The 21,939-nt window shown below is 43.6% G+C and overlaps 1 protein-coding gene across 3 annotated transcripts in view; it reads right to left on the reverse strand.

Moving 5' to 3' along the window:
* The window catches only part of LOC124551032 (ectonucleoside triphosphate diphosphohydrolase 5), a 61,270-nt gene that overhangs the window by 3,237 nt on the left and 36,094 nt on the right, over positions 1–21,939 (reverse strand). For all 3 annotated transcript variants that reach the window (XM_047125884.1, XM_047125886.1, XM_047125885.1), the window contains exons 8-11: positions 7,319–7,465; positions 5,890–6,113; positions 3,916–3,972; positions 2,967–3,073 (exon numbers count right to left, since the gene is read on the reverse strand). In XM_047125884.1, the coding sequence (XP_046981840.1) occupies positions 2,967–3,073; positions 3,916–3,972; positions 5,890–6,113; positions 7,319–7,465 (535 nt within the window). The remainder of the gene's footprint in view (positions 1–2,966; positions 3,074–3,915; positions 3,973–5,889; positions 6,114–7,318; positions 7,466–21,939) is intronic.

Here is a 21,939-nt window from a genome sequence, read left to right on the forward strand (position 1 = left end):
GGCTGTCTCTTGAGCTCTATTTAAAATTGGTTGGGTGAGATGGTTTGGACCTTGATGAAATGTAAAGCACTGTGCAGTTCAAATAATTTTCAGACCAATGGCTGCCTACATGTGGGCTCAAAGATTTCCACTTACATTTCTCTCAATGTAGTTTCAACACCCATTATTAAAAGTAGTCCCTAAGCTCCTAGAAAGCACAAAATGCACACAAATGAGTGACCACTCTTATGTCCAGACAGCACTTTGTAATATGCTCTGTTTCAGCTATGTAACACCTCATTCACATGGAGAGAGAGAGAGAGAGAGAGAGAGAGAGAGAGAGAGACGTGACTTAAAGAGACATACAAAACAGGCTGACCAGATTGTTGAAAAGCCCAAATTAGAACCAAAAGAACATCAACTAGAGAAGCCAATCCATCAATTGTCTCAAATCCACTAAACCAATGAAGAGAATGCCTGGGGTATTGTACAGAATAACTATGACCTCCTTGGAAATTTCTCACCATATACTGTCAGTCTGAGGAAAGAAGCTAGTAAACACACACTTACTCGAACATATAGTCCAAGCCTTCTTACAATGTGTTTGAGAAATTGGAGGAAACATAAGAATTTAACATCCCACCGAAACTGAATTCACCACAGTTGGAGAATAAGTTCATTTGGAGAAGAATGGGAAGGAAATAGGAATAGGAATGATCCCGGCACTTTTCTAAGTCATCAAGGAATACCATGGAAAACTCCAAGCAGTATAGTCAGAAACGAATTTGAACTGCAGTCCTTCCACATCCAAGTCCAAGAGTGAAACAATTCCTAGCTGGACATATCTAATACTCAGGAAACAAACGTTGACAGGTGACAGGCTTCTTTATGAAGTCTGCAGTTTTATCCATTCACTCAGAGTTTCAATAAACAAGTCACTAAATAAATAAAATTATTATAAGAAACTGTCAACCAATTTGAAGTGTCTTTAGTAAACACACTGTTGCAAAGCAATTAAATTAAATGACAGCTGTCATTTCCACTGCATGTAAATGAAACAAGATATGACATTTATGAAACAGTGGCATCTCAGCAGCACTATCACCTCAAGAGAACAAGAATGCATTGCAGTTTGTTCCACAATTCCACACCATGTAACAACATTATTCAACACACCACATCAGACTATAGATATTCTGCAACAGGAATGGGCAGGATATATACAATGGCTATCCAAAAAGTAACAGATGGTTTGGTTTAGCGCAGCAGTGGGAGGGGCTGCAGTTGCCATCTTTGTGCCATACGCCCCTACGCTCAGTACGCATCCTGCAGTGGTAGCGTACAGTCTATGTCTCTGCTACTTTGCTTTCTGTGATGGGTTAAAATGTGTGCTGTAATAGAAAATCTCATCACTTGTGAGGTGCGTTCCACGATTAGGTTTTTGTTGGTAAAAAACTGCAGACCAACTGAAATTTATTGCAACCATTGTGATGTGTACAGAAATGGAATAACGAGTGAAAGTCAAATGAGGTAATGGTGCATTTATTTTAAAAACTGCCATACCAATGCTCATGATGAGGAATGCAGTGGTAGGCCTAGCCTTGTGACTGACAAACTGGTGATGAAAATCAATGACGAAATTCATGAAAATCATTGCTTCACAATTACGGAACTTTCGCGACATTTTTCCAAATTTGAAGGGGTCTGGTGCATGAAATGGTGGCAGAGAAGTTAGGGTACCACAATTTTTGTGAAAGGTGTGTTCCCAAAATCCTGATGGAAGACCATAAACAACAGACTTAATGCAGCACTGATCTTCCTCAAAGATTACGAGAGAAATGATACAGAGTTCGTCGTATTGTAACTGGGGACAAGACTTGGGTGAAGTAGATTTTGTGAACCAAAAAAGGTCACTGATGGAATGACAAAATAAATTCCCCCAAGAAACTAAGGAAGTGTTTGCAAACGCTTTCAGCAGCAAAGATCATAGCTACTGTGTTAGGGAATGATTATTATTGGTTTCCTTGAACAAGTCACAACTAACTCAGAGAGGTATTGTCAAATATTGACAAAGTTAAGGCTGGTGATACAAAATATGTGGCGGGGAAAACGTGGCGCAAAACTTTTGTTTTCCCACAACAACGCACATCCACACACTGCCAATCAAACCAGAGAGAGCATATGGGGTTTTGGATGGAAGTTGTTTGATCATCCAACATACAGCCCGGATTTGGTACCAAGCGACTACCACCTCTTCCCACAATGACATGGCTCACTATACAACACTTTGAAACATGCCGAACTGCTTGCTGGTATAAGCCAATGTTCACAATCGCAGACAGCAGATTTCTAAAGAGACAGTACTGAAAAACTTGTGCCACAGTATGATACGTGCCTCAATTTTAATGGTGACTATGCAGAAAAATAGTTTAAGAGTGTTCCTTTACAATGTATGTAATAACATTTGGTTTTTCCATATTGTTAATTTTTTATTTCAAATATCTATTTCTTTCTGGATAGCCCTCAAACTAATGAAGGTACAGAACATGATTTTCTGAACAGTTTCCTCAATTTCACAGTATTAAGAGTAAATACAAACAGCCATTCAGATATGGATTTGTTATATGAACAAAAGATGTGTTAAACCTAACAGGTTAGCATCTCCTGCTATAATACTACCATACAACTTCAAGACTATAAATGTCTGAACTGTATTCAAAAATCAAAATTTCTTCACAAGAACTTTTGCAATTTTGGATGCATGAAAGATTCCTTGCGAGATCCTGGCCATATAAATGAGGGACGCAACCATCAAAATCTGGATTCAAGTAGATTATTTGTTTTCCAACTACAGGCAATATTTACTTATTCCAAATACATAGTTTCTTAGACAAAATAAAAAAAAAAAGCTTATCAAAAAATCGAAATGTTAATTAAGTAAATTGATTCATCAAATTCATATGGCATTTTCACCAAGTGTCACTTACATTTAATGACTTCTCTGGCTTCAAACCAAAGCCATCCTGCAGCAGCACAGTGATGAACGTCAGATCAAGACACATGAAGGGCTGCTCAGCATTTGGCGTTTCACAACCTGAGAAATTAAGAATTTGGTGAGACATTTTAACTCTTTATAAGCTGATCCTTCTCTAGGAAAAATAAAAACTATGTTTTAATGAACACAGGAAGCAAATGAGTAACCCACAACTATAGAGAAACAATGATGTTGGCTCAAAATAAGGTTCTATCCTATACCAAGTCAGATTAATATAATAATGACATCCACATTCCACTGCATCAAAAGGAAAATTCACTTAAGGGAATTATCAAATTACTTTATGTTTAATTTAATGCATAGATCATCACTTGATAACAGCATTCCAGAACTGTAGATGGCTAGCTAACTAGAGGCAAGCGATATCAATATTTTATTAAAAAAGGCAAATATATTTTGTTTATGATATGTGACATCACCACATGACAGAGTATCCTTCATCTATCATTTGCACAGCAAGTCACGCTGATGGTCTCTTCCGTTTGCAGCATCCGACTATTTTTAAAAGTCTACTAGTCTAGTTACCCAATAAAGAAAAATCTATTTGACAAGTGGCAAGTAATACATACTATAAAAAGAAGTGCCAGCAATTTACTGGACTACGAAATACAGCTATGATACAATACCAATGATGATAAAACTAAAATATGGTAATTTATGAAATTTATTAATTTCATTGGGACAGATTATCTGAAATTTTAAAAGCCTACTATAATGTTTCACAGGTTTTTTCAACAGTCAAATTTCAACTTCAGAACAAAGTTTCTTGTGGTGCCATTTTTATATAAAATATTGTTCGTATTTTTGCCCACCACTATGAAATAAAAATCTGACTTTTCCACAAAGCTGACTGTGCAAAAAAAGTATGGGCAGTCACTTACTTTTCTTGGCAGCATCCTCAAACTGCTTAACTGTGACAACTCCACCACTGAATGGATCTGAAACAAAGGATCAATGTATGAGAACAAATGATCATCATCTACACCGCAAGTCATGTTGAAGGTACAGCTGCTTTCCATTTGCAGAATCTTACAATGTCTTTAAGTTATCAATCAAATTATTTGACTGGCAAGACCAGCATGTGGGAGTTTGCTGATGTATGAATTAAGTGTTCAGCAATAATGGCCCAAAAAATATTTTTTTACATGGGAGACTGTTAAATTACAGTATAATATACACTCCTGGAAATGGAAAAAAGAACACATTGACACCGGTGTGTCAGACCCACCATACTTGCTCCGGACACTGCGAGAGGGCTGTACAAGCAATGATCACACGCACGGCACAGCGGACACACCAGGAACCGCGGTGTTGGCCGTCGAATGGCGCTAGCTGCGCAGCATTTGTGCACCGCCGCCGTCAGTGTCAGCCAGTTTGCCGTGGCATACGGAGCTCCATCGCAGTCTTTAACACTGGTAGCATGCCGCGACAGCGTGGACGTGAACCGTATGTGCAGTTGACAGACTTTGGGCGAGGGCGCATAGTGGGCATGTGGGAGGCCGGGTGGACGTACCGCCGAATTTCTCAACACGTGGGGCGTGAGGTCTCCACAGTACATCGATGTTGTCGCCAGTGGACGGCGGAAGGTGCACGTGCCCGTCGACCTGGGACCGGACCGCAGCGACGCACGGATGCACGCCAAGACCGTAGGATCCTACGCAGTGCCGTAGGGGACCGCACCGCCACTTCCCAGCAAATTAGGGACACTGTTGCTCCTGGGGTATCGGCGAGGACCATTCGCAACCGTCTCCATGAAGCTGGGCTACGGTCCCGCACACCGTTAGGCCGTCTTCCGCTCATGCCCCAACATCGTGCAGCCCGCCTCCAGTGGTGTCGCGACAGGCGTGAATGGAGGGACGAATGGAGACGTGTCGTCTTCAGCGATGAGAGTCGCTTCTGCCTTGGTGCCAATGATGGTCGTATGCGTGTTTGGCGCCATGCAGGTGAGCACCACAATCAGGACTGCATACGACCGAGGCACACAGGGCCAACACCCGGCATCATGGTGTGGGGAGCGATCTCTTACACTGGCCGTACACCACTGGTGATCGTCGAGGGGACACTGAATAGTGCACAGTACATCCAAACCGTCATCGAACCCATCGTTCTACCATTCCTAGACCGGCAAGGGAACTTGCTGTTCCAACAGGACAATACACGTCCGCATGTATCCCGTGCCACCCAACGTGCTCTAGAAGGTGTAAGTCAACTACCCTGGCCAGCAAGATCTCCGGATCTGTCCCCCATTGAGCATGTTTGGGACTGGATGAAGCGTCGTCTCACACGATCTGCACGTCCAGCACGAACGCTGGTCCAACTGAGGCGCCAGGTGGAAATGGCATGGCAAGCCGTTCCACAGGACTACATCCAGCATCTCTACGATCGTCTCCATGGGAGAATAGCAGCCTGCATTGCTGCGAAAGGTGGATATACACTGTACTAGTGCCGACATTGTGCATGCTCTGTTGCCTGTGTCTATGTGCCTGTGGTTCTGTCAGTGTGATCATGTGATGTATCTGACCCCAGGAATGTGTCAATAAAGTTTCCCCTTCCTGGGACAATGAATTCACGGTGTTCTTATTTCAATTTCCAGGAGTGTATATGTTTGTGAGTGTTATAGTTTAATTAAGAAAACAATATTCATCAAGACATGCCCACTTCAAAAGCTTTTAATGTCATCAGTTCATCTGAAACAATTAGTCAACACCAAATCCCCTCTTCAATTTCCTCCTCATTCATTTGAAACAAGCAACAGAACAAAATCTTTTCTTAGTCTACTACAAAAATTTTTGTAACATCCTACTGATAGAGATGATGTACCACAGAGAACAACCGCAAGATAATTGCTCACTTACCAATGAGACCAAACTCTGTTGCCCGGTCAAAATAGTAAGAGAATGCATTGATCGTACGATCCTTTCGATTGAGCTCAACTGGTTGGGGCTTCTCCACTTTCCCAGCCACATAAGCCCGGACTAACTGGGAACAGCGCTTCCAATCTACTATTGGCTTCTTTTCACCAACCTTGTTGGCACCACCTTTGATTTCTTGGTAGACTGCCCTGTCTGGTGGAGGACCACTGTAACAACAATTGCAGTAAATATATTTGAACATGAGTTAAATATTAAAAACTACTTAATTATGTAATAAATTTGTATGTATCACTGATAATGGGTTTTCAAATATTGGTTTGAGGAAATTAATCAGGGTGTGGTACTGTTATAAAATAATATATCATAACCTGGTTCCTTGCAGCCATGAGATTATAAGATGGACTGCACCTTGTGGCCCAACAACGTTTTGCACAGAAAATCACTTTTATGAAATTATTTCACAATGTGCAACTTACACAAAAATAAATAAATTGGACCCTTCAACAATCTATAGAAAATTAAATTTTTACAGGGAATTACACAGAAGTACTATATTCTCCTGGAGATTTGCTGTCCTTAGACTCCATTCATCAACAGTAGCTTCCGTCACCCACTGCCCCACCCCTTCTAAAGGCACAGGGTGTGTATGTGATGATTTATCTCATTCTTCGATTTCTGTGTAGAATAAAAAATTGGAAATTAAAAGCTTCTACAGCTTTTTAGCTTCTTTCAGATCTATATGCTTGACAGCACTCAACTTCAATTCAATTCAATGGTGTGTCCTCTCTCCAAAGATTTCTCTCTCAGCTTGACCTTTTTCACCCTTATTACAATGATGTTCCATTCACTAAATCCTCCATACTATCACACTCAGCAGCAGTTTTCTATTATCACAATCAAACATTTTTAATATGATTGTTTTTATATTTGTCAATTTTCTTCCATATACTTTCTTTTTGATTTAACTACTAACAGAGAAATCCCCAGAGAGCTCGCGCGCGCGACACACACACACACACACACACACACACACACACACACACACACACAGGACATGCTCCAGTACAGTATTTGTAACACTACATGTACGCAGTGCCTACTGTGTGTGTAAAGGGTGGGGTGGGGCGAGGTCACACTCCAACACGATGACGTGAATGGAAACCTGAAAACATCATCAATTCTGAAATCCAAAAAAGTCAGTGAGATTTACTGATACCTGCTGGTATAGAATGTCCAGTAGAGTTAAAAATACTACAAAAACCAAACCATCAGTTATTGTCAGGTGAGAAGTCCAAATATAGAACACTATCACACTTTAAATATGCTCATTTTACAGCCAGTTTACCTCAGACCAAGATACCATACCAATCTGACAAAAATATTTTGCGGAGAGAGCTTTAAAGCAGCGTACCTCACAAGATATGTACTTCCACTGAAGGTCCACTCTTTGCCATTGATGATGGGGTTTACACAGTCACTGTGGATTTCCTTTACATCAGACTTGTTGCCCTGCAACAGGACCCCCTTCCGAGCAGCCATCAGCCCCAAGCCCAAATAGCTGAAAAAGGAGAAAAGTATGCAATTAAAATGTCCTATTCCACATGGAACACACTAGTTGAGGTCATTACACTGAAACTTCTCAAGGAAGATCTTCCAATGATATAAAAGAAAACCACATACCATTGCTATCTTTGAAAGTAAATTACTATTTTTCAGAAAATACACTCCAAGACAAAAAAAGGGACACACCTTGAAGGAATTATCTAAATGGGATGGAAATCGATGTGTCTTACATGTGCAGACGAACAAATTATTATAATTTCAGAAACACTGGATGATTTATTCAAGAGAAAGAGCTTCACAAATTGAGAAAATCAATAAAGCATTAGTCCACCTCTGGCCCTTATGCAAGCAGTTATTTGGCTTATCATTGATAGAGTTGTTGGATGTCCTCATGGATATCGTGCCATATTCTATCCAACAACACTACAAATCAATGCCAAGCTGAATAACTGCTTGCATAAGGGGCAGAGATGGACCAACACATTATATATCTTCCATTTTTTTTCTGAAATTGTAATCTTCGTTTGTCTGTACACGTATATCCCATCTATCGATTTCTGTTCCATTCTGATAATTTCTTTGTGGTGCATTTCCACCCCCCCCCCCCCCCCCCCCTTAGAGTGTAATTATGAGAGAGTCACGGTATAACACTGAAATATACATGGAAACTAAGGGTAAAGTAACTACTGTAAGGAAGCAAACTATAACAGATTCAGTTGTTCAGCGCTCTGCTTGACAGTAGTAATAGGTGCAGGTCAGGGCAGTTTAAGTGTCACTGCTGAAATACTGATCATTCTTGGCGTTTGAATGTTCAAGTTGACATGTATCAATATACCGAATATCTCAGACTAATTTCAGACTACTCTGTTGAACAGGAACATAAAATTCTACTTAAAAGACTCTTTGTAACAGGAAACAAACCACTGCTGGGCATTACTTTAAAGACTTGATGAGCAGTATTTGTTTAGGCTCATTCCAGATGGCCATCACAAAAACAGAATTGCAGATATCTGTTGAAACATCAGAGAAAATGCACATGACTTGTGGGAGCAATACTAGAAAATAGAGTTAAATTTATAAGCCCACTTGTCAGAATGATGTTACAGCACCTCTTTTTGAATGCATGGACTCATTCGGTTGGAGTGTCATCCAGTCATTGTGCCCCCTCCTGTGGCAAACTGGTCCACAACTGATCCTTGATGTCTTGCATACTGGCAGTGGGATGGAGTAGACATCTGAGCTGTTACCACATGTTCTATCACAGACAGATCTGGATATTTTGCCTGTGCCATGTGTAAATGATCATTGTCCTGTTGAAAAATGGCACCAAAATACTGTCTCAAAAGTAACATGTGAGGACACAGGATATCTGTGACAATGTTGTAGTATCAGATTTCCCTTAACACTCTGCCCATGAGCAATTTTAATACTGTTCTATACAACATCATGGGGAATTTTTATTTAAATTAGAATAGTTGTAAGGATAGAATTAAAGGAATGTAACAAGAAAACGAAAAATTTACTTTAGAGTTGATTTTTCATCGACATTTAATGTAAATCACGCAAGCAACATGAAAATCGCATTCAACATAATAAAAGCAGAATAAACTTATTAATAAATTTTCCGAGTGCTGCTTATCTTAAAACAAGCTTCCATACATAAGCTTGGGAATATGGATACAAAATTTCTGTCATGAGACGGTATTTGTGTAAGTATGTGAGTGAGACGAGAATGTTAAAAATGTGACTGCCAATGATTCAGACGGAAAAATAATAACCTCTGATTTTACAGAGCAACAAAAAGATTTGATGGGAAAATAGCAGCCTACGATGTTGTAGAGCAACAGAAACGTATTTGACTGGTAAACTACGATTTCTGACATGGAAACAGATCAGAAATTACATTTGATGTGATAATCGGGGGCCCTGCGATACTGTCTGGAAATTGCCAAATGCACACATCTATGTCACCTGTGGTTGGAGGATTGTCACAACCGACTGTTGCCATAAGTTGTACTGAATAGCTGCCCACACCATGACACCAAGAACAACACTACCATACCTATCCAAAACAATGGAAGAACAGAACCTCTCCCCAGGTCACCGCCATAACCGCTGATGACAGTCATCTGGGGTAATGCAGAACTGTGAGTCATAACTTCACACAATGTGACAGTTAATTGGTAGTTCACACTTCCTGGTCACAGAACCACTCCAAAGCAGCCCTCTGTGGTGTGGCGTTATTGGCAACCTATAAATGGGACATTAATTCCCTAGGCCAGTTACTGCTAGTCTCTGACCAAGGATACGGAAGTCCATTACTTATTCCTGGGTGGCAGGTGGAGTTGTGAGTGGGTTACTCTGTGCTCAGTGCACGATATTACAATCCTCCCTCTTGGTGGCTAGACACATTCAACAAGAACCTCTATGACGAGTATGCCTGCTGTTCTGTTCCCGTGCAGTGCAACATTGGGCTACTGTCACATACAAATGCCCACAAATCTAGATACTGCACAACTCGACAAGCTGGTCAAATGGATTTTTTTTTTTTTTTTTTTTTTTTGGTAGGGTTTAAGGGCGCTCAACTGCTGAGGTCATTAGCGCCCAGTCACTGGTGTTAGAGCACAAGGAACCTGCTAAAACTCAAGGGGATGGGGGGACATCAAAAGGACCTGACAAAGATGCAGATGAAATAAGTAAAAAGGTTAAATGTCTTTGGTCAAGCCAGTTAAAGTTATAAAACGCAGAAGACGAGCAGCTGCTCGAGCGTCATCAGCTAAAACATCCGGTAAGGTAGATGGCAGGGACAGGACAACACGAAATTGACTAAAACGGGGACACAACAATAAAACATGGCGCACCGTTAATGCCTGACCACAAGGGCACTGCGGGGCTGGGTCACCAGAGAGCAGGTAGCGGTGGCTAAACCGGCAATGCCCAATCCGCAACCTGGTCAGAAGGACCTCCTCGCGCCGAGATGGTCGGGAGGATGTTGTCCAAGCAGTTGGGAGCGGTTTTACTGCCTGGAGCTTGTTTCCTTGGAGGGATGACCAAGCATCCCACCACAAGGACACAAGCCTCTTACATACATCCCCACAAACGTCAGATGACGGGACACAATGGGAGGCTGGCCGAGGCTGGAGGACTGCAGCCTTGGCTGCAGCATCCGCAGCCTCATTCCCAGGCACTCCTACATGTCCGGGGACCCACAGAAAGCTGATAGAACCGCCATTATCAGCGAAAGAATGGAGGGACTGCTGGATTCGTTGAATCAAGGGATGGACCGGATAGGGAGCCCCAAGGCTCTGAAGAGCACTGAGGGAGTCAGTGCAAAGTACATACGAGGAATGGCGGTGGCGGCGGGCATACTGAATGGCCTGATGGAGAGCAAAAAGCTCGGCCGTAAAGCTGGAACATTGGTCAAGGAGCCGGTATTTAAAGGTGGCGGTCCCGACGACAAAGGCACAGCCGACACCATCGTCAGTTTTGGAGCCATCGGTGTAAATAAAGGTGTGACCAGCAAGTCGAGCACGAAGTTCGACAAACCGTGAGCAATACACTGCAGCCGGAGTACCCTCCTTCGGGAGTGAGCTGAGGTCCAGATAAATACGAACCGGAGCCTGGAGCCAAGGTGGTGTCAGGCTCTCACCCTCTCTGAAGGTGGTAGGGAGGGCAAAATCCAATTGTCGAAGCAGGCGACGGAAGCGGACTCCGGGGAGCAGCAGGGCAGACACATACAACCCGTACTGACGGTCGAGAGAATCGGCGAAGAAGGACTTGTAAGAGGGGTGTTCGGGCATAGACAACAGCCGGCAGGCATACCGACACAGCAGTATGTCGCGCCGGTAGGTCAATGGTAACTCGGCAGCTTCAGCGTAAAGACTCTTGACAGGACTAGTGTAGAAGGCTCCGGTCGCAAGACGTATCCCCCGATGGTGGATGGAGTTGAGCCGGCGTAAGAGGGATGGCCGAGCGGACGAGTAGACGAAGCTCCCATAATCCAGCTTCGATCGGACTATGGACCGATACAAGCGAAGCAGGACAGTGCGATCCGCTCCCCAAGATGAACCGCTAAGAACTCTGAGGACATTAAGGGAACGTGTACAACGGGCCGCCAAATAAGAGACATGTGGAGACCAACACAGTTTCCGGTCCAACGTGAGCCCTAGAAACTTAGTTGTGTCCACGAATGGGAGAACAACGGGACCGAGATGTAAGGATGGCGGAAGGAACGCTTTATATCGCCAAAAGTTCATACAAACCGTCTTCTCTTCAGAGAACCGGAAGCCATTTGCCACGCTCCATGAGTAGAGGCTGTCTAGACAACGCTGGAGGCAGCGCTCCAGGAGGCATGTTCTCTGGGCACTGCAGTAGATCGCGAAGTCATCGACAAAGAGAGAGCCTGAGACATTAGGTGGAATGCAATCCATAATTGGATTGATCGCGATGGCAAAAAGGGCTACGCTCAAGACGGAGCCCTGAGGCACTCCGTTCTCCTGGAGGAAGACGTCGGACAATACGGAACCCACACGTACCCTAAACTTTCGATCCGTTAAAAAGGAATCAATAAAAAGGGGCAGACGACCGCGTAGGCCCCACTTGTGCATAGTGCGGAGGATACCTCCTCTCCAACAGGTATCATAAGCCTTCTCCAAATCGAAGAACACGGCTACCGTTTGGCGCTTTCGCAAAAAGTTGTTCATGATGAATGTCGACAAGGTCACAAGGTGGTCAACAGCGGAGCGGCGGCGACGAAAGCCGCATTGGACATTAGTAAGTAGTCGTCGAGATTCAAGAATCCAAACTAACCGAGCATTAACCATGCGCTCCATCACCTTACAGACACAGCTTGTAAGAGAAATGGGGCGGTAACTAGAAGGAAGGTGTCTATCCTTCCCGGGTTTGGATATAGGAACAACAACGGCGTCACGCCAACGCATGGGGACCTGACCTTCGGTCCAGACGCGATTGTAGGTACGAAGAAGGAAGCTTTTGCCCGCCGGAGAAAGGTGTGCCAGCATCTGAACGTGAATGGCATCTGGCCCCGGAGCAGAGGACCGGGACAGTGCAAGCGCACGTTCGAGTTCCCGCATAGTAAAGGGGGCATTGTAAGTTTCCAGATTCAGCGAGTGGAAGGAAGGTCGCCGAGCCTCGTCTGCCTCTTTCCTGGGAAGGAAGGCAGGATGGTAATGGGCGGAGCTTGAAACCTCCGCGAAAAAGCGGCCAAAGGCGTTGGAGACAGCCACAGGATCAACAAGGACCTCATTACCTGAGGTCAGGCCAGGTACTGAGGAGTGGGCCTTAATGCCCGACAGCCGGCGCAGGCTACCCCAAACAACGGAAGAGGGAGTAAAACTGGTAAAGGAGCTCGTGAAAGAGGCCCAGCAAGCTTTTTTGCTGTCTTTGATGACTCTACGGCATTGCGCTCGGAGTCGTTTGTATTCAATACAATTCGCCAACGTAGGATGGCGGCGAAAGGTGCGTAAAGCACGTCGTCGAGCACGGATAGCGTCCCTACAAGCCTCGTTCCACCAGGGGACGGAAACGCGACGTGAAGAAGAAGTAGTACGAGGTATGGAACGTTCGGCAGCATGGATAATAACAGCCGTGAGGTATTCGACCTGACTGTCACAGCTGGAAAAATCGTGGTCCGGAAAGGTCGCCAGGGAGGAGTAAAGTCCCCAGTCAGCTTTCAGTATGTTCCAGCGCGAAGGACGTGGGGATGGGGTGTGGTGCAGGAGACGAACGACACAGGGGAAGTGGTCGCTCGAATAGGTGTCAGAAAGGACATACCACTCGAACCGACGGGCAAGAGTGGTAGAACAGATCGAGAGGTCCAAGTGGGAGTAGGTATGAGTAGAGTCCGAGAGGAAAGTCGGGGCGCCGGTATTGAGGCAGACAAGATTGAGATGGTTGAAGACATCCGCCAAGAGTGAGCCTCTTTGACAGGATGCAGGAGAGCCCCAAAGGGGATGATGGGCATTGAAGTCGCCAAACAACAAGAACGGCGGGGGAAGCTGATCGATCAGGTGCATCATGTCAGCCCGACTAACAGCAGATGACGGTGGAGTGTAGACGGTACAAACTGAAAAAGTAAAAGCAGAAAGAGTAATGCGGATAGCTATTGCTTGGAGTGGGGTGGTCAATGGGATGGGATGGTAATAGACATCGTCCCGAACGAGCAACATGACCCCACCATGAGCTGGGATACCGGCCACAGGGGCGAGGTCATACCGCTCCGAGGTATAGTGGGAAAAGGCAATACGGTCAGTCGGGCGCAACTTGGTTTCCTGGAGACCAAGGACGAGCGGACAGTGCAGGCGGAGGAGCAGTTGTAATTCCTCCCGATTAGATCGAATACCTCTTATGTTCCAATGAAACAACGCCATTGCTAGTCAAAAAGTTGGGGGAACGAGACGGGGAAGAGCTGGTCACCTCGATGGCCGCGGAGGGCCAGGTTGCGAGGCAACAACGCTACAACTGACGGCAGGCGGATCCGGTTCCATCGACTCGTCGCCAGCTGCGGCCGCTGTCCCTGATGGTGTAGGAGGGGCCGCATCATTTGCCGACAAAAGGCCGGCGGAACGCCTGGCAGCAGAGCGTCCCGGCGAAACTGAGGACGGCCGGGAGCAGCGACTCACGGATGAAGCGTCAGATGAAACGCGCCGAGGTGGAGAGGGGGATAGAGACTTCTTCTTGGAGGCCTTCTTGGAAGGCCGAGGAGGCACAGGGATGGTGGGCTGGACCCGAAGAAGGTCCTCACGCGCGAGGTCCGTTTTGGAACGCCGGACCTCGGAAGCTGGGGTCCGGAACGTTTCCCCGATGGACGCCTGAGAAGAGGATCGCTTCTCAGGTGGCGTGGGGGGAGGAGGAGGAGGAAGGGTGGCCCCTGGGGCAGGGGGGGTGGGGGCCGCGGGGGAGGAGGAGTAGTTGGAAGGGAGGGATTTGGGAGGCGGAGGCAGAGCCCCCTGATGGGCAGAGGAGGCGGAGGGGGGACAGGATAGAGGTGAGGATACAGCGGAAGGAGTGGACACAACTGAGGCAAACGAAGTGGCCAGTGACACGGGATGAAGGCGGTCATACTTCTTCCTGGCCTCAGAATAAGAGAGCCGATCCAAAGTTTTGATTTCTTGTATCTTTTTCTCCTTCTGATAGGCGGGGCAGTCTGGGGACCTAGGCGAGTGGACGCCAGGACAATTAGGGCACCGAGGTGGTGGGGTGCAAGTATGTTCCTCACGAAGAGGACGTCCACAGTCGCCACAAAGGGGCTCAGCCTCACACCGGGACGACATGTGCCCAAAGCGCAAACACCTAAAACAGCGCATAGGAGGCGGGACGTAAGGTCGCACGTCGCACCGGTAGCACATCACCTTTACCTTCTCCGGGAGAACGTCCCCCTCGAAGGCGAGGATAAAGGCCCCGGTGTCGATGCGACGGTCTTTGGGGCCGCGCTGGACTCGCCGGACGAAATGCACGCCGCGGCGCTCCAGGTTGGCCCTGAGCTCCTCATCAGATTGTAGCAGGAGGTCACGATGAAAAATAACCCCCTGCGTCCTATTGAGTGCCAGATGTGGGACAATGGAGACTGGGATGTCCCCTAGGCGGTCGCACGCCTGGAGTGCCGCCGATTGTGTGGCAGAGGTGGTCTTGATAAGAACGGACCCTGATCGCATCTTGCTGAGAGCCTCGATTTCCCCGAAGACGTCCTCAATGTGCTGAACAAAGAACATGGGCTTGGAGGTGGCGAACGTCCCCCCATCTGTTTGGGAACAGACCAAATAGCGGGGGAAGTACTTCGCCCCAAGCCGGCGGGCCTGTCCCTCCTCCCATGGAGTGGCCAAGGGGGAAAGGGCAGGAGAACCAGAACTAGAAACGGTACCTTTTCTTTTGGAAGACTCGGCCGCAGAGCGACCTGATACGTGTTGACGTTTCATGTGCGAAACGTCCGCCCCGATACCACCCACTCCGACCAGGGGCTCTCCCCACGGGCGCCACCCAGCCACAGCAAGGGCCACCTGGCAGGATGACCATTGGCGGGAGTCCTGATGCCCCAAGGAGACGGGCATCTACTCCTTGGCCAACGTGGGGAGGGTGCAGCTCAGGTATCGGCAGTACGATCCCTGTGTTGTCAGGGGGCTACAACCTAGAGGGTACATGACGACCCCACCACAACGGGCTGGCTACCGTGCTGGATTTCTGGTGCCATGGAAAGTCCATCATGATCGCTGGTGCAGATGGAGATGCACTATGGGCGTAACTTGGACAACCCATCAGGCGTTTAGGCCCAATTTGAGGAATAATGGGTATGGTGACAACGCCGGTGCAATGCTGAGTGCCAAGGTCTTAGTGCACTTAGGACCAGTGGTACACCATGTAAGGTGTCCTTCCCCAAAAGGCTCGTACTTCTGTAGAATTTTGAAAAATGGAGGTCAAACCCCAAGGGGGACCATCACATTAAGACCAAAACATTTGAGACTCCTTTTAGTCGCCTCTTACGACAGGCAGGAATACCGCGGGCCTATTCTTACCCCCGAACCCGCAGGGGGGGGTCAAATGGATACCCACAGTATAGCTCCTTTCTAACTCTGTATGGAGCTGATACCACTTTCTCACACTAGTACGTGGTACCTCTGTGCCCTTCAAAGTGATCACTAAACATCTGACATAGTTCACACCTTTTACATACCCTACAAAGTCTGGTAACAACACTACACATGAACAACACTAATGCACCCTGGTAGCCATTCTACCTGTCAGAGAGAATTGCAACTCTACGTCATTTAGATACCCGCTGACAGTGCATACGTGGACAAAGTTACAGTGACATCCGATGGGGTCTTCTAGGTGCTTCACTTTTTTTTGTCAGGGACAGTATGTACAGCACTAAGAATAACTGTGCTGAAATAGTAACATGCAGGGCAGTATTGGACCAATTCTGAGGAATCATTGCCACTGGAAGTCATGTAAACTAATTGCTCTGTATGACAAAGGTGGGTGAAACTTGAGAGGGTAAGCTGGAAGTAGGGAGGGAGGAAAGAAAGAGAAAGAGAGAGAGAGAGAACTGGACTTCAGAACTAGCAAACAAACATTGGAAAGTGAAAAGCAATGGGTTAAAATGAATTTTCTTATAGTGTATTACAATTATCACTGTGTGTGAAATGATGCAGAACATAGGGTACAAGGTCATAAGTTTGTACACTTAGATTCTTAGATTCGATCCTGTTACAAACTTATCTTTTTCTTCTCTCTTCTCTTTATCCCTTCTCTACTTTCACTTTTGATGGTAGCTGATAACCTCCATTGTGTTGATTGCACAACAGATGAGATAAAGGACAATTTGATATTCAATACACAGCAGATGCAAACAAATTTGTTATGTTGTGATTTATTATTTCTACAGTAACAGTCATCATACAAACATCAGCAAGATAAACTGGTCTCACATCATAAAATTTTACAATGGATACTTTGCCACAGCAGCATTAAATTTTGAGTGAACTTATGCGGAAACTTTTATCATGAACATGACCATTCTGCAGTAATGGTTTCTCATATGCTGATTTTGTAGCCATAAACCAGCTTCTAATTTAAATTCAACAGTCTCAACCTTATTTTTGGTCATATACACTAACATAATCCAATGCCAACAAAAAAAAATTATTATAGGACTAGCATCGAACCTGTGACCTGTGGCACTTCAGTCTGCACTACATACACTCTACATTCTCTCCATCACTAATGCAGTTACAATTGTAATTAATGATAGGTAAACTGAACTCATCCAGTTATCAAGGAAGATGCTTCTGCATAAATTCCCACTACTGTAAACAGCTTTACTGCGTGACAGCTACCAGCTTAAGATGCCATTCAATCCATTCTGCAACTCACAATGCGATTCTTATCTCCCACGTGCGAGAAAAATTGTTCTCTCTATGAAATTCATTTTCATATTGCAACTCAATCTTTTTCTCAGTTTTTATCATGCATCTACAAGGAGTCAGCATGTTAACCCTATCACTGTTGTGGATGTGTATAGATGCCCTGCTCCGCTGTTCCTACGCATTGTGGACGTGTAGACACAGACACCGCTCGGATTTTCCTACAGTGCTATAGACGTCTGTACGTGTCCTGAGCCACTGACCCTTCGGTGCTGTGGACACCTTTAGGCCGACCTCTCACTGTTGCGAACAAGTTACTCACTTGTCTCGGTGAATAAAAATGTTTCAAGTATTTATCATAAAACATGTGTGTGTTTGCATGATATCATTTGCAAAAAAAATCATTTCAGTATCTTTAACCATTTACAAAATATGATGATTGTAATGACCACATGATTTGAGATGTGCAAGGACAGAAATCTTAACATTGTGCATGACCATCCATCGGATACAAAAATCAGTAACTCAAGAACGAAGTAAGATATCATTCTGATCTCAATCTTAAATAAAATTTTGATACCTTACCTACATTTCATACTCTGCAATATATGAGCTAAAATCCACCATATGCAAAGTCTATGCAATGGGTTTATACCTCTACAAACACTCCAAAATTGTGTGCAATGTTTTACTTAACTATGTGGAATAACGAAGTGATTCAGACCTTTACCTAACAAAGACATCAGCCTGTATGATGTGCAAAAATCAAAGTTTTTCACTTAATAGTTTTCTTAAAATTGGATGATTATTTCATAGCGGCTGGAACACCGGCACTCAACACATGTAGCAGCATTTGGTGAGCTGCACAGTCATAGCAAAGATGTGCTCAGCACGGAATGCAGAGAGCAAGTCAGTAGCAGGGAAAGTGTTAATCGGGTTTGGCATGTTACTGGCATGGTGTGGCCAGGTGCCGTTCCTGTCACAACTCCCTCTCCCTTGAAGTGGAAACGAGACTGAAAATACTTGAAATTTTAGTAAAAATAAGCCTCAGATAGATGCATAAGCAGTTTACTGCAGCATAGAGTGTTTGTCAAATAGTCTATTGTGTTTGGGTATGGAAGGAAGAATTGTATTGTCATGTCAAAACCACACTCAAGTCAAAATGCAAAAGCTGGATCACCAATGGAATACAAAACTCAGCACTGGAAGCACCTTTATTACAAATACCAACAGGCAGCCACAACAGAGCTGAACTTTCTACAGAGTGCTACTATTTATACAAACATTGAATATTCCATAATATACAAACACAAGAGATTTTGAGAAGCTTTTACAAATGAAAAATATTAAAGTAACTGATCAGATTTGAACTGGCGACCCACAGCACACCATCCAATGATGCTAAATTGCTATGCCTCACTGCAAGCAGCACATCTTGAGACAACATTATAGCCATTTGTATGCTGAACCACACTTGCATAATACTTGTCAACACCATCACCACTCAACACATCACCTCCAGGCAGTGTATTGTTTCATTCAATCTGTAAAATCAGTACCTCTTTTCAAGTGAACTAACTCATTTGTGGAATTTAATCTTCATGTGTTCTGAGACAGTTATTGACCTTAGTCATGTAACCTGAACTAGAAACCTATTCCTAATCCCAAGTTATCTAAGAGTCAATAATGTTGAATCTAATTATAGAAAAGACTGATTTTGTTAATAATAAAAACAACAACAACAACAACAACAACAACAACAACTACTACTACTACTACTACTACTACTACTACTACAAAGAAAGTTCTAAAAAATATGAGTAAAATCACTAGTAAAGTTAAAGGATCGCGCTTATTAGATTGCATAACCTGAACTGAAACTTTGCTTGTTGAAGAAAATAGCTACCATCTTATTCCACACTATTTTGAAGCCATTCTTAAATCTGTAATTGAGACAAAAGTTGACTATTGCATAATGCATTCTACTTTTAATTGTGTTCTAAACAAATGTTACCAAGTGTTATTGTACTGACAGTGTCCTACATTCTAAAATACTATTTCCTCATGGCTAGAATAGCTATCATAAAAATGAGTCTTTCAAAGCTTGACAGGTCAGTTAGCAAACATTATTGTGAGTGAGAGGTTTGTTAGTCACTTAATATCTACATCTATATCTATAATCTGCAAACAGCTGTGAGGTGCATGGCGGAGGGTACACACCCTGTGTGTGTGTGTGTGTGTGTGTGTGTGTGTGTGTGTGTGTGTGTGTGCTGTAATTATTCTAATCCTATTCTCATGATACCTACGTGAGCGATACATAAGGAGTTGTTATTTATTCCTACAGCAATTATTTAAATCTGGTTCTTGAAACTTTGTTGATAAACTTTCTCGGGACAGTTTACACTTACCTTCAATAATCTTCCAGTTCAGTTTCTTCCTCTGTGACTCTCTCCCATGCATTAAACAAACCTGTGACAATTTGTACTCCCCTTCTGTGTATACATTCAATATCCCCTGTTAATGCTATCTGGTACAGGTCCTAAACACTTAAGCAATATTCTAGAACTGGTCCTATTGGTATGGATCCCACACACTTGACCAACATTCTTGAACTGGTCACAAAAGTGATTTGTAAGCAATCTTTTTTGTAGATTAATTGCACTTCCCCAGTATTCTACCAATAAACCGAAGTCTATAATCTGCATTACCCATGACTGAACCTATGTGATCAATCCATTTCATATCCCTACAAAGTGTTACACCCAGGTATTTGTACGAGTTGCCCAATTCTAAAAGTGACTCATTGGTAATATAGTCACAGGATACTATTTTTTCCATTTTGTGAAGTGCAAAATTTTATATTTCGGAACATACCTCACTGTAGAGAGCTACAAAGATGTTGCTGATAGCGACTGATTTTACAGACCTGTCTATATGTGAAATAAATGCTAGAAGGTTCTATTTTATCTAATGAATTTCTTATTTCAAAATTATATGACCAATTTGGACTGGCAACCATATTTTAACCTGGGTACAAATAATGACAACTATTAAATGAATCCTTGTTCAAATATTTCTTTTGAATCTACACTCTTCTGTATAAAATAGTGTTTTGTTTTGGAGGCAAGAACTAATAGTACAACTGCTTAAAATTCATTAGTTACACAATCACAGTTATAAAAGTTGTAATAGGGTAAATATAGTAAAGGGGCATTATAATTGAGCAGGCCTCTATCACAATATTACTATGATCTGTGCATCCAAAACTGGTCCACAGTGAATATGTATTGAATAAAACTTTCCAAATAATGTAAATGATTAATGGAAAATCTCATATAAGATATGAAACAAATACTAACAAAGAGATAGAGGGGCTGGCCAGTACTTACCTCAGCTCAGTACAGCCGATAGATACACATAAAACAGAACTGAAGATTTACATTCCTAGCTTTCGGAACTTTGTTCCTTCATCAGGGAGGAGAGAGGGGAAAAAAGGGAAGAAGGGAAAGTGGATTCAGTTACTCACAACCCAGGTTATGAAGCAACAGGGAAAGGTAAACAGGGAGGGTAGCAAGGATGGAGGCATGGTTGTCAGAGGGAAGCCAAAGATATATCTTTGGCTTCCCTCTGACAACCATGCCTCCATCCTTGCTACCCTCCCTGTTTACCTTTCCCTGTTGCTTCATAACCTGGGTTGTGAGTAACTGAATCCACTTTCCCTTCTTCCCTGTTTCCAAATAATGTAATAGACAACAGAGGTCAAAACAACAACTTTTTGATTCAATATGACTTCCTTGAAACATGTCTTGCCTACTTCACTATTTTCTGCAACCAGCCCCAAAACACAGGCTGATAACTTATCTAAAAGGCATTTTGCAAATGTAAACACTAATAGTTATTATTTCACCAGTAACACACTGAAAACAGTATGTGCCAATAACCCCACCCCCAATCTCAACCCTTTATAAAGAATTGAACCCCACGTATAAAACATACTTTTTCATATCTCTCAATGTTTAATGAGATATCTCCTGAACTGTGTACTGTACAATGATATAATTTAGTCACAAAAGAACAAATCAAACACAGAGTGCCAGAGCCCAACTGCTGTTATTCCATCCACTACTTTCCATTGCTAAGTTTCTAACTTTAATATTTGACTTATTGTGTTAAGCCTTTTGCGGAATATTATACCACTTTATCAATAGATTACAAAGCATTTAAATTGTTACATTCAGTGAATAATTATACGAAATACTGATGCCGCTGGATGCCGTTATATAGGCAATGTGCAACAGCGTCTGGGTAAACATTTGGAGCTTTTAGTAATATAAATATGTCAACAGAGTTTTGTTTTGGAATTCCACAAATGAAACCATTTTTCAAAAATAACATAGCAATGTTACAGTGACAATTTTATTTAGAGTGATTGGCGAATATTCCAACATAAAAGAACATAGACACTCTTTATTCTTTCACGTATTTCCAGAAATAAGAATATGTTAAGTTTTAAGGAACAAACATATTCGTATAGATCAGTCTGGTAGTTTTTATAATCCCTCATACACAATGGAAACCAAGATGTCTCCTT

This window comes from Schistocerca americana, chromosome 9 (assembly GCF_021461395.2).
Source record: "Schistocerca americana isolate TAMUIC-IGC-003095 chromosome 9, iqSchAmer2.1, whole genome shotgun sequence".
NCBI classification, from domain to species: domain Eukaryota; kingdom Metazoa; phylum Arthropoda; class Insecta; order Orthoptera; family Acrididae; genus Schistocerca; species Schistocerca americana.